The following is a 14017-nucleotide window of genomic DNA, read 5'->3' as shown; positions in this document are numbered from 1 at the left end:
CAAAGAGTAAATGCGGCAAGGAGTGGAAACAACCCTCGTTCCCACGATCCAAGAAAAGCAGACAAGTCAACATTGTTCGCAAGGTGATGTTCCTGTTTTTCTTTGATCATCATGGTCCACTTCTCTGTCCTTTCTCCGGCAGGGTGAGAAAATGAACAATGCTCTGTATTCTGAGATCTTGCGAAACAAGGTGAGACCTGGAATCAGGAGGCTTTTTCTCACGAGGTGTCATCCTACTGCAAGAGAATCCACATCCCCACGTTGCTACACACACTATGGACATGAGTTGGGAATACTTAAATCATCCCTCCTACAGCCCTGGCCTATCCCCATGAGACTTTCATGTGTTTAGCCCACTGAAAGGTGCCCTACGACACACAACTGCAGGAGGCGGTCTTCCATTGGTGTTCACAGCAGCCACAGGACTTCTGGGACAGGACATCAAACATCTATTGAAGCGGTGGGATGCCTGCCTCGACAACGCAGGGGAGTAAGCCGACCAGTATTAAAAGATACGTCCGTAGAACATTCATTCCAGTTATTTATTGACCGTACCAAATATTTACATTTAATGAACTATCATGCAATTAAAGTTATTGTATTTATTAATTACATGTTACAAATAACATAGTAAGACTTTTAGTCTTACATTCTTATGAATGAAAATGTGTGTAAGGCAGAGGTTTGTCTGAACAGGTTATGCAAGCTGAATACCATTAGTGAAAAGCATCATGCGGACAAATGTGATAACTTTATTCCCTCCCTCTCTTTTATAAATCTTTTATGTGAGAAAAATCGGTTTTTAGAAGAAAAACAATTTCTTTTATAGTGATTTTTGTTCTTATAAGAAAATTGCATTAAGAATTAAGACAAATAATGCATACAACTGAAAAGAGAACCCCTTTCTCTCTTTCACAACTTGGAAATACCAAACAGGTGTAGGATTGTCGTTTATTTTCCAAGGTGTGTAACATCAACATTTCGAATAATGATGGAAGTCTAGTGGTATGCCTAAGACTTTCATTGAGGTGGGTAAAAGGAGCCATTTAAGGTATTATTTTTCTTGACTTTAAGCACAGTTTGTATTTTCTTACGATATGCACATGCTTGTTTACACAATCACAAAGATACCTTGTAAAAAGTCAGATGTCTGACTTCATGTTTTTCCCGATCCTTAACATTTCTTGCTGATAATAATGACCTGCGGCGCAACAGTCCTTGAGGGTCAAGGCCTACCTGCCGAATGCTGGCTTCACTCCCACATGCCTCAGCAAAGTTGGCTGATAATCCAACCAGTTATGGGGCGACGCATGGTCAGCACGACAAATCTCCAACCGTTGCCGTAGCTTTCTATGAACTCGTCATGCTTCTCATTAGTAGCTCCACAATTTCCTCGCGCTTGTGGGTGGCACATACACTGGCCGAAATCTCATGAGAAAAGTTGTGCCCCCCCCCCCCCCCAACACACACACACATACAGATACTTGAACCAGCGGGCATCCCATAGCCCAAGCCCAAAGCCTGCAGCCTTACACCACATGGCCATGGTGCAGGAATACAATATTTGGTAATTCTGGCAAAAAAGTTAATTCCAAAATTCACTGCACTTGGAACAATTTACATCAATTAAGACATGCAAGCAGAGTACCATCAGTGCAAACTACTGCAATAGCCCCTTAAGCAGTTCCGTCAAACCTCTGCCTTACACACATTTTTATTCATAACAGTTATTAATGGTCACACTATGTCATTCGTATGATGTTTCACCCATTTGCATTAGAGATGGTGAAAAAAGGTACAGAACATAAAATATAGCTTCAAATGTACTGAAAATAATGTGTTTTTTTTACCACAGTATTCTATCATTTTTCTTATCTGAGTTATCTTAATTTTTGCAACTATCTGCAAAGGCCAAACATGCTCCACATCATTAAACAAAAATAGCCACCATTTGAAACGAAGATAAGTTTTAGAAAAGTAATGCCTGTTTTGAACTACCCTTTCATATGTATTACAGTAACACAATTTTGAAATTTTTTTTAAAAAAAATGATAGAGCAACCAGTGGTATGACTTGACCCTAATACATTCCAACAACTATCCAAGAACTTCATAAACTAACAAACAAACAAGATAATGAGAGTGTCAGTCACATTTTACTTTCTTGACAAAGATCTTGCCATTCTTTTACTTTCATTTACTTGAGGTGTTTCCAGCTTTAAGAGAATACGTCTGGATTGGATGCATGCACAAGTTATTCTGCTAAGATATCTCTTTTCTTTCAATTCATCATCTCTAATTCAAGTTTTCATTCATTGCTGCCATTGGATCTCTATCACATTCTTGAAATTATTCTAATAAAATTGGTACCAAAGTGATAGAGAGATAGATTCAGTATGTAATATATTTTCTACAAAAATTAAATTCACAGAACACTGTGAGGGAAAAAGCAGAGAGGATGGGGCATTCTGCTGCAGGTAAGAGTAAGAACAGTACATGTCCATGTTTTGGAGATGAGATGACTGTTTAGCAGTATTTTGTAGTTTTCCCATCACGGTGCTTTCTCCATTGCCTGAGTTGTCCTGTGTTGGTTCAAATGAGAAACTGTACCAGCACAGATTACTCGCTGTTTCTCTTCACCAGGGAAAAAAAATAAAATTGTGGAAAGATAAAAAAACATTGTTAATGCAGATTCACAATCTTGATAGCTATAGGGTCCACTACACCTGATGTAACAATATTCTAATAATGGGAATTCTAAAATTATGAACTGGAATATAACTAAAGTGAATCTACAAATTGTAAAACCTGCTCCAACTTGTATATTTTTAACTTGTTGCTATATATAGTCCTGGGTGTATGTTGACATTGCCGGTGTCAAGAGATAACTAGAACTGCTGAATCCGTGGCCAGAAGAACAGTGGAAAAGAAGACAGAACATTGGTTGTCAGATGTAAAAAGATTGTGTTATGTGAGTTAGTGAATAATTTAACAGAGAAAGGTTCATCGAGTTTTAATTGTATTTGTGAGAATAGTAGTATTATATTGCTGTGACTGATCTTAATTAAGAAAAAATGGCAATAAACTTTGGTAAAGGTAAGGAATTATGTTTTAATTATTTCAACATCACGTCTTGAGAGGGCTTAGTGTAGCCGCAACCTAAAAGAGTGTCTCATAACTCTACCGAGCACAGTGATTGGGCAACTACCATTGTAATCCTGTTGCTTGGACCAAAAGGAACGTCACAGGTAAATTTGGCAACCAACGTGGAGGCTTCGATGAAGAAAGGTGTGCTTAAAGATCCAAAACACTTGAAATGGCAATGTGGAAGTGTGTAATAATAAATGAATAGTGTATGACAAAGAAATCCATCGTGTAGAGTGATGTCATCAGAAAATACCCCAGCGTAACAGGATATACACAGATATAACAACATGTGATTTTGTAGAGATGGGAATTTATGAGTAAAATAATACTGAGAAGTCTCAGCAAGAAATTAATGGATAAAGTGAGTAGTTATGATGATAAAGACAGAAACTTGGATCAAATAGTTCAGTGTAGAAAGCAGGAGAAGTATTTCCATTTATGATGCACAAATTTACCAGCATCCAGAGAACCTCTTCCTGATGGTGACTTGGTTTGCAAGAATTGCAAATCGGATAGTATTAGTTTTAACATGGAGGTCCTTTGTAGCTGATTAAAGAAAATTGAAGAAGGAAGGAAAAAAGATAGGAATGAATTAATAAAGAAAATTGAAGAAGGAAAAGAAGAAATCATAAAAAGATTTGAGAAAATGGAAGAAACAGAAAAGAAAATTATGAAACAATTGAACACCTTTTGGAGTATGTCACGTGGACGGCTGCCATCTTGGTTCCACCATCTTGAATTCAATTTTTTTATTTAAAATGATAGACAGAAATAATAAAGAGGAAACAAGTTGGAGGCCAAGGTGGATTGATTAAATCAGGTTGATTTAAATCGTGATTTAAATCATGTGATTTTCTATTTTAACACTGATTTACTATTTTAACACTGATTTAAATCACTATAAAGAAATAATTGATAGAATAATGTACATAAGGATCTTGTAGATATCAGAATCCCTTTTGGTAAAAGTACATTAATCTCGTAATCATTTAATGGTGTTTATTGGGTGCTAAGAAAGGAAACAAAGTACAGGGTGTATCAGAAGTCCCTTACCACCCCTTGTAAAATCTGCAGTGATACATTTTCATGGAATTTGATATGGGCGATACATAATAGGCCTAGGGGGACACCTCATGGAGTATGTCATGCAGACGGCCGCCATCTTGAATTCAACTTTTTTTTATTTAAAATGATAGGTGGATCATGTGATACATGACCATATGCTAGAATTTTGTCAGGATGTCAAATCTGAAATCGGATTTCATGTAACTTCATTTGGTGAAAAGTTATTGGCAACTGAAAGTGATGTTTACCTGTTTGTTGAAGGTGCTGAACCATGCCATTAACAACTGAGGAACGCATCCAGATCGTCAAACTGTGGGGTGGGAGAAGTGCCCGTTCAGTGGCTGCCGATTTCAACCTGCATCATCCAGAACGTCACCCTGTGTCACATGTTGCAGTGGCACATTTATTAAACAAATTCGAGGAGACGGGTACGGTCTTGGACAGACTGCGTAGTGGACGACCGCAGACAGTCACGGATGAAGCATAAGCGACGTCACCGCAGCGAAGAACACATCGTATAGCAATGCAATGTGCTATGAGTCACAGTTCAGTGTACCGGGTGCTACAGAGGCACAAGTGGCATCCGTATAAGGTGCAAATGCAGCAACACCTATCCGAGCACAATCCAGATCGCCGGGTGCAGTTTTGCGAGTGAGCTATCGCGCAAGTACGGCTAAATCCAAATCCTCCATTCCAATGAAGCAAACTTCTACGTAAATGGGGAGGTGAATAGGCAAAACATGCGCTATTGGTCGCCTGATAGATCCCTCCAAAATGACCGGTGCAGGGAAGATTATGGTATGGGCAGGCATATGGGGAACATGGATAATCAGTACTTTTTTCATTCAAGGAAATTTAAATGCAGAACGATACCTGGGGATGCTACAGGAACAGATACTGCCAGCTCTGATGTTGGAAGATGATACATTTCCCAGGTTTTTCAACAAGACGGTGTGCCTCCCCATTATGGCATCCAGGTGTGTCAGTACCTGGATGAACAATTTCCTGGGGCATGGATTGGTCGACTTGGGCCCGTTCAATGGCTTGCCCGATCACCAGACCTAACACCAATGGAGTTCTACCTTTGGGGACACATTAAGGCTATGGTGTATGGTGTGAAAATTCGTGGTCTTAGTCATCTGGAACAACATATCATGGCTGCCTCTGAGCAAATTTCACCCGATACCTTGCTCAGTGTCCACAGACATTGGGAGAATGTGGGTACACATGCATTGCCCAACACGGACAACATGTGGAGCACATTCTGTAACAGGTAAACATCACTTTCAGTTGACAATAAATTTTCACCAAAGGAAGTTACATGAAATCTGATTTCAGATTTGACATCCTGACGAAATTCTAGCCTATGGTCATGTATCACATGACCCACCCAATCATTTTAAATAAAAAAGTTGAATTCAAGATGGCAGCCGTCCATGTGACATACTCCAAAAGGTGTTCCCTTAGGCCTGTTATGTATCGCCCATATCAAATTTCATGAAAATACATCACTGCGGATTTTACAAGGGGTGTATATGTTCTGATGGAGTGAAGCTCACAGGAAAGGAAATGTAAACAGAATTAAATTTCTCTTGATTTAAAATTCAATAACTTTTTATGATCAAAAATAGCAAACATTTTGTGTAGAATAATATACAAAACACTAATCATGTGAGCGGAGGTGGTTTAGTAAGTAGGGTGCCTGACTGCCCAGTTAGACCCAGGTTCAATTCCTGGGGTGAGTGAACTAAGGTTGGAATCTTTCTGGCTGTCCCTCCACATAAAGTGGCTCTGAGGCTCACCCAGCCTCAAATCAATGGGTACATGGGGGCAAACCTGGGGGTAAAGGCAGCCAGAGCATGGTGCTGATTACATCCCCTCCAAAATGGCTGAGATCAAGTATGTGTGTGGTCCTTCCCCACATTCCCTAAATATGGCTTCATGGCATGGTGCTATATGCACAGGGAACTTTTACCTTACCTTAGTAATCATGTTAAACCATAAATATGGCAGCTGATATTTTGCAAACTATAATTTTAAAAAATGCCAAAATTTAGCTACAAAGACTATGAAAAATATTTTAAGTTACAATTACAGTATATAGTGCATCTAGAATGTTTTATTTTCACTGGAAGAAAAGTTTCTGAATTATTTTACTGTAGTTTCATTCACACACTCAACATTTTCATAGTAGGTTTACATATACAGTATCAGAAACAGAAAAAATTATATTTACACATGATTTTTTATTTGTTTTAATCAAACAATCAAATATTTTACCGGGCCGTTTACAGAAAAAGCCTCTCTATAAAATAACATATATCTATATGTATGGTGCAAAAAACAAACAAACAATTTAAGCATGTTTTTCTTAAAAATTAAAAAAATCGATTTAAGTATTAAAAAGACTGACATGCATTTTATAAATCATGATAATTATCCACCCTGCACCTAACTTAGCTCTATAACTTATCCTTCAGAGTTCAATTGCAGCCTGCAACAACACGGACAGCATTTCTGAGAATACACACATACCAATCTCTGAAATCCTCAGTTTTGTAGTTTATTGTTAACCTTGCTTAATTACTCAACCTGCCAATCAGAAGTCTCCTCTTTCCAGTCTTGACTATTTTCGCAAACAGTCCTAATTCTAGGAGGAAGACCTCGCTACGTGCATCCATACTACATGTGTCTATACTAAGTACATTTGAACAGGAAGTTTGTCACATTCACTAGGAGTGTGATGATACTTGGAGATTAAATTCACAGCTAGATCTTGTCATTTGGCAATGTCATGCCAAGCCTCAGCCAACTTCTCACATTTGGCCTCACATGTGAAGGAAGGTTCATCCTAATCCTAATTCCATGTGGACTTTCTCCATGTCAATTTCAGAATGATACCCACCGATTCAGTTTTTAATCACTGTGGTTACCACGCCAATACCTTTTCAAGAGCCTGTATCATTGCTGGTGATGGAACTTACAAAATACGTTCTTTCGCATGGTTGCTGTTTAATTTTGCTGAGTTAAAGACCAAATATGGAATTGATCATATCTTGAAGCCTTTTCCTTATTACATTATTTATTATATATTTTCCTTATCTGAATTTTGAAATATTCAACTGCTTGCCAATTATATGTAATAATAAACATATAATATATGAGATTGCCACCAAAATTTTAAAACAACAGAAGCCTTCAACCGTTCTTCTGCAGGAAAGAAATTAAACTGATTTTGCAAGTTTTTATTTATAGCATCTGTAGCTTCCTGATTCCCAGAGTAATGTATTTAAATTTTAATTTCAATGTTCCCCTCATAACACAAGAGCCATTTTCTCCTCTGTACTGTTCACCCTCCTCGTGAACCTCCCCCACCTACTTAACCATCCCTTCTTCTTCCAGAACCACCCAGCAGTGATTTATCCACACACCCCTAACACCCCACTAACACCCTCCCAAATTTTGACGAACACCCCCAAAGCAGAAATGTGGGACCCCCCTGCAGGGGGATTTTTATATCAACAATAGAATGACAATACTTCAACATTAACAGAAAGGAACCATTTGTAGCTCAAGAAGCATAGTCCAATGGACCTTTCAATCAACTGAAACCAAAGTGTCAAAGAAAGAGGGTGGAATGTGCAGAGTGGTCATTTCCTGGAAACACCAGCTCCCTTGACAAGGCTTCGGTCATCTCTAGGGAAGGAACACTGCCATCTGGAAAATGTCAAACTGACTTCTCGCCCTCCTTCCAGAGAGCACATCCTGCACACAGTGTGGACAGTTCAGCGTTTGAATACCTAAATATATATTTCTTAAATATGTTACAGATTTGTAAATTCAATTATTCAACCCCTGAGTCAATGAAATTACATTTTGTTGCATTTTCCTTTCTATTCTTTCATGTGAAAAATGTATGATAAAAGTAAGGGAAGAAATTCAGAGATACAGGTTTGACTCCTTGTTGTGAATTCTGTTACTATGGTTAGCAACACTATTTTCTGTCACTTGGGTGAGATGAATTATTTTGGAGTGGTAGAGAAGACAACTGAATGATTTTGGAGTGGTAGAGAAGAGAACAGTCAAATGCTTTAGGCCTTAGGTCAATCTCAGTGTAGCATTTCAGTTTGTGTGTTGTCATTCTGTTTAGTGTAACAATGTCTGAAACTTTACTGCAAAAGTGGCTGAAGAAAATAGAGAAAATGAAACCAGACGGAAAGAAACCGAAAGTGGAGAGTAGAAAAACCATGACACTATATGTAGGTATAGTTTCTTCTAACCGATATTCATAAAGTACCAATATAAAATTTACTGACCGAGTTTTCGATATAAAATGGCAATTATTTCATGATGAACCTACGTGATTCATTCACTTCTATAGTTGATGTACGTGACCATTTTTGTGGCTCTAAGAGTTCTAACCTTTGTAAAATAAAATATATATATATTAGAAAGAGAGTTGTAAAAGGGTAGGGTCCATGTGGGGTGCTTCCCTGGGTGCTAAGGATAAATGGGGTGCCAAGCAAACAAAACAAATAAAAATAGAAAAGTGTTAACGTCGTGGTGCCCCATGAAATTACTGTAGTGATACCCTATTAAATTTAAGTTATTTTCAGTTTGCAAAGATATAGCTTTAGTAAAAATTATCTTCCTCTTTTTATCTAGTCCATTCCCTGACATAATGACATATTTAATTTTATCCAACTTTTCAGAGGAAGCAAAGAAAGTGTAAGGAATTAAACATAAAATAAATTTAATTTACATTAAGTTCCAAATTTATATCTGACCATAGGCGCACCAGTGGGGATCAACAGCACTTGCCACTGGCTGCTGGAAAACGTGGAGAGAAAAAAAAAATGGTTTAGTTCATTGTGCTCTTTGTGTTGGAAAGTGAAATAAATGCTATTCAATTTTTAGATAATTGAAAATAAAGCATTACCTTAATTTAGAAGTGAAAATTCCTTGTCTTCCCTTTGCAGCTAACATGCCATGCATTTATTTACACTTGTTATTTTGTTTTCTTTTAAGGCAAAAAGGCACATGACTCCTAAGTCCCTAAGAGTCTCATTTAGTATTTGAAATATAAACTCTCAACAGAGCCAAGCGTACTTTCCAAAGTTATGTAAGGGTATAAGACTTCAATATGAAATTCCTTGACAGATTTCGTTCGAAAAGCAGTACCAGGTATCTCTCAAACGTGCATCCCAACTTCCCATTATATTTTAAAGTCTTCATGGGCATGCTCTAAATATACAGTTTCATTACTTTATTTCAGTTTGTGAATCATTGTTTAAACAAGGATTTGAAAACACCACCAGAATTTGGAACTCACTCGCAACATAGAACTATTAAAATTATATATATATGCATATTTTCTAACTGAAGCTACAGTAGGAGGGGCAGGGGGCATGTGCTGTTACAGGGAAAGAGGATGCCGAATGTGCAAAGCAAGATTGTAAAGAGTAAACATCGTGGGATACTGTCGCTATTTTCAATTAATAATATGCATAATCAGTTTGCAAAGAAATAGTTCTAAAAATGTTCTTGCTTGCTTCGTTCGCAGTGTGATGGTTTATTTTAGTCACATTATGTATTTATTACTACTACTTCAGACAGGCAAGTGTGCACACACCCATGCAATGTGTACTCACTGATATTTTAATTGGGCACCCCCAAGATGAACTCCGAGTTACACCTCCAGCAAGAACGATACAAATACAGTTAAAAAAATATTGATCAAGTGTTCCTAATTTCTTTATAACTAGCTTAAGAATTGCATGAAATGATTCCTAGTAATAATATGTTAAAATTTTCTGTTTTTTAATGTCATCTCTTGTGTTTTGTCTAACAATTGGTTAAATCAAGCACTGAACATTATCGGAAAGCAACACTCGAAAGTCAAAACGTTAAACTGAAATGTTAAAATTATCAAAAAAATCTATTTTCCATCTTTTCCTGCATTTGACATTTTTTTCTTCTGAAATGTTACGTGAAGCGAAGGGGGGTGGGGTTAATCTCTGGAAACATCTATGAACAAATTCAATTAGGACGAACATTTTTAAAAGGGTCCAAAATATGCACTTAACTTCCCAAAACTTACACCCCCCCAAAAGTTTCCAACAACACCCCCCCCCCCCAAGGGGAAAATCCTGGATAAACCCCTGGCACCTAGTCCCCCGAATGTTCTCCCTTCCTCAAGTGACAAGAAAAACCACCCACTATGAGCCGGGGAAAAAAAGAGACAGGGAAAGGTTTTGGGAAGAATATGGATCAGGCGATGTTTGTAAACTGTTTTTCACAAAATCACGAAGTGATTAATTGTAACACAGTGACAACAGATAGGAAAAGAGGATTTCTGCAGTATATTGTTATCAAATAAAAAGAGTTGACTGGCACAGACTGAAGTACACCTTTATAAAAGGTTTGCATGCGAAAGTGAAATTGTGCAAAATTATACCTTTTTTGTGAGAACAGGACAGTCAATTACCAAGGGAAGATCTTTTTTTATTTTTTTTTATTTTGTTGAGGGGAGAGGTGACATGTCGGTAGAATTTGGTAAATATATGAGACTTATGTTTTTAGGTAAATATTGTGTAAATTCTATCTGGTGTTGAATTATCAAACTGACATGCAAATGAATGACATTTACTTTTTAGCTGTCGACTAATAGGTTCAATGAAAGTTTATTGTCAATTTCAGACATTTCTGAGGTGAATGGTAAATTTTGCACACCAGGAGGATTCGATTTTAAATCTCTCTATGTACCCATGTATTAAACAAACCTTTAACTGCCAGATTCTTTGCCCATGCACAACAAATGTCCTGATTTCAGGAAAGGAAAATTGGTAAATTTTGGTAGGTGTTACCAATATTGAAAATACCTAATGATCCAATAATGAAATAGTGCTATTTTAAAAGATTTTGAATGTCTGTTGAATTTAATTTCGATCCGACTTCTTTGCACACCCCTATCATAATTTGGGTGCATGTACAAGCAACAATGATACTGCCAGCCTGAAATAAGTGGGGGGAGAGGGTTAACTAATACTGGCTAAGAAGTATTTACTTAATACTTTACTATGGTACAACAACACAGATGAGAGCTGTACCCAAAAATGGTTTCCAGGAGGCACCCGAACAATGCATTGCAAGCATGGGGGAGTAATTTGAAGGGAACGAGGATGTGTAAAGTTGTAATTACAATAATAAAGTTTGTATTTCAAAAGTCCCATCTTTTTTTGAACAGCTCACGTACATGGCGAGTAACTGGCAAGAGTAATTTCCGATAAGTCACAAACCACTCCACCCTCGGTAAAAAAAAGTAAAGTGGTCCCCTGTGTTTAGCACCATGCCATGAAGGTGTATCGGGGTTGTGGGCGTAACGCCCCACACTTTCTTGATCCGGTCATGAGTGGGGGTGATGTGATCAGCATCACGCCCCTAACCATCTTTACCCCCCAGGGATTCTCTCAGGTACCCATGTCATTCGATGCTGGGTGGGCACCGGGACCGCTTCCAACGTTAGAAAAGTTCCCGGATTTGAATCAGCCAGGGATCAAACACGGGACCTTTAGCATGGTAGTCAGATGCGTTACCGACTGAGCCACCACGGCCATATCCATCTCCACCCTCACCGTCTGTAACTTGATATTTCCCACATAGCCAACACCCATAATTGCAATATGCATTAAATGCAAGCTACAATTTGTCGAATCAGGTTTCTTTCTCTATGAATGATTTTCTGCAATAGTAGCACAAGAATGGGCAATTCCTTTATGACGTTTAATATGTTGGTTGAGGTCTCCTTTCTCTGTGAATGATTTTCTGCAATAGCTGCATGTGAATGGGCGAACACGTTCATGACGTTTAATATGTTGGCTCAAATTTCCTTTCTCTGCAAATGATTTTCTGCAATAGTTGCATGTGAATGGACGAACACCTCCTTCATGAAGTTTAGTATGTCGGTTCAGGTTTGCTTTCTCTGCGAATGATTTTCCGCAATAGTTGCACATGAATGGACGAATGCCTTCATGAAGTTTAATATGACGGTTCAGTCTTCCATTCACTTTGAATGATTTTCCGCAATAGTTACATATGAATGGACGAACACCTTCATGAAGTTTAATATGTTGGTTCAGGTCTCCTTTCTCTGTGAATGATTTTCTGCAATAGCTGCATGTGAATGGGCGAACACGTTCATGACGTTTAATATGTTGGCTCAAATTTCCTTTCTCTGCAAATGATTTTCTGCAATAGTTGCATGTGAATGGACGAACACCTCCTTCATGAAGTTTAGTATGTCGGTTCAGGTTTGCTTTCTCTGCGAATGATTTTCCGCAATAGTTGCACATGAATGGACGAATGCCTTCATGAAGTTTAATATGACGGTTCAGTCTTCCATTCACTTTGAATGATTTTCCGCAATAGTTACATATGAATGGACGAACACCTTCATGAAGTTTAATATGTTGGTTCAGGTCTCCTTTCACTGTGTATGATTTTTCGCAATAGTTACATATGAATGGACGAACACCTTCATGAAGTTTAATATGTTGGTCTAGAGTTCTTTTCTCTGCAAATGGTCGTCTGCAATAGTTGCATATGAATGGATTAACAGCTTCATGAAGCTTAATATGTCGGTTCAGGTTTCCTCTTCCTATGAATGATTTTCTGCAATAGTTGCACATAAATGAAGGTACACCTTCATGAAGTTTAATATGTTGGCACAGTTTTTCTTGATCTTTGAATGATTCTCTGCAATAGTTGCATCTGAAGATGCCAGCACATCTTCTTAGGTGTTTATTCAAACTTCCCACCTCAGTATATGCTTTGTCGCAAGAGTCACACTTGAATGGACGAAGTCCATTATGGTGTTTAAGATGTCTTCTCAAACTCCAGTTGTCCAAAAATGCTTTGTCACAATGACTGCATTTAAATGAAAGCTTGGCACCATGACGCTTGATGTGTCTATTCAACTTTGCTCTACTTGAGAAATCTTTATGGCACTGTTTGCACTTCCATGGTCGATCTCCATTGTGAATTTCCAGGTGTCGGTTTACAGCTGATTTCGTTATAAATCTTTCATCACAAATGGTGCACTTGAACTCTTTTGGAATTTTAAGATCCGTGTCTGGTAATGTCCTGTCCTGTTCACTGTAAGAGGACATATTGTAATGTTATTTCCTAACTTTATAAAAAGTGTATCAAATGATGTAATCTAAGTACCGTCCACCTCTCGATATCACTGAACACATAACCTAATACTATGCAAAACTATCCAAGCACTTCAAAAACTAGCAAACTTGTCAAAGATCCTACCATTCTTTTACTTTCGTTTCCTTAAATCGTTTCCACTTTCAAGAGAAAATGAATGGATGCATGCTTGAGTTATTTTTCTAAGATATCTCTTTTATCTTAATTCATCATCTCTAATTCAGATTTTCATTCATTGCCACCCATGTATCTGTGCCACACTCTTGAAATTATTCTGATAAAATTGGCAGAGAAGTTATATAGATAGATTGATTGAATATGTAATGTATTTTCTTCAAACATGAAATTCATAGGACAACACTGTAAAGGAGAAAGCAGCGAGGATGGTGCATTCTGCTGCAGGTGAGAGTATGAACTGCACATGTCCATGTTTTGGAGATGAAGGTTCAGCAGTATTTCTTTGAATGCATTTTGCCATATACCCATCTCGAGATTTTGCCCATTGCCCGATGCTTTCACTATTGTCAGAGTTGATCTGTGGGGATTCAAATGAGTAACTGTACCAGTGTGGCTTTCTCTTTATTGACAATATA

General features: G+C 37.8%; 1 protein-coding gene across 5 annotated transcripts in view; it reads right to left on the bottom strand.

The window, feature by feature from the left end:
* LOC145991028 (uncharacterized) overlaps positions 1-14017 on the bottom strand; it is a 67638-nt gene that overhangs the window by 26956 nt on the left and 26665 nt on the right. For 2 of the 5 annotated variants that reach the window (XM_083126701.1, XM_083126702.1), the window contains exon 3: positions 11585-13364. The exons of the other annotated variants lie outside the window; for them this stretch is intronic. In XM_083126701.1, the coding sequence (XP_082982827.1) occupies positions 11939-13364 (1426 nt within the window). In that variant the 3' untranslated portion in view covers positions 11585-11938. Of the gene's footprint in view, positions 1-11584; positions 13365-14017 lie in introns of those variants that run through there. 5 annotated transcript variants of the gene reach the window in all.

Source organism: Lepisma saccharinum, chromosome 8 (assembly GCF_977018435.1).
Source record: "Lepisma saccharinum chromosome 8, izLepSacc3.1, whole genome shotgun sequence".
NCBI classification, from domain to species: domain Eukaryota; kingdom Metazoa; phylum Arthropoda; class Insecta; order Zygentoma; family Lepismatidae; genus Lepisma; species Lepisma saccharinum.
Note: the sequence above shows the minus strand (reverse complement) of the source record. Positions and strands in the feature narration are given on the sequence as shown.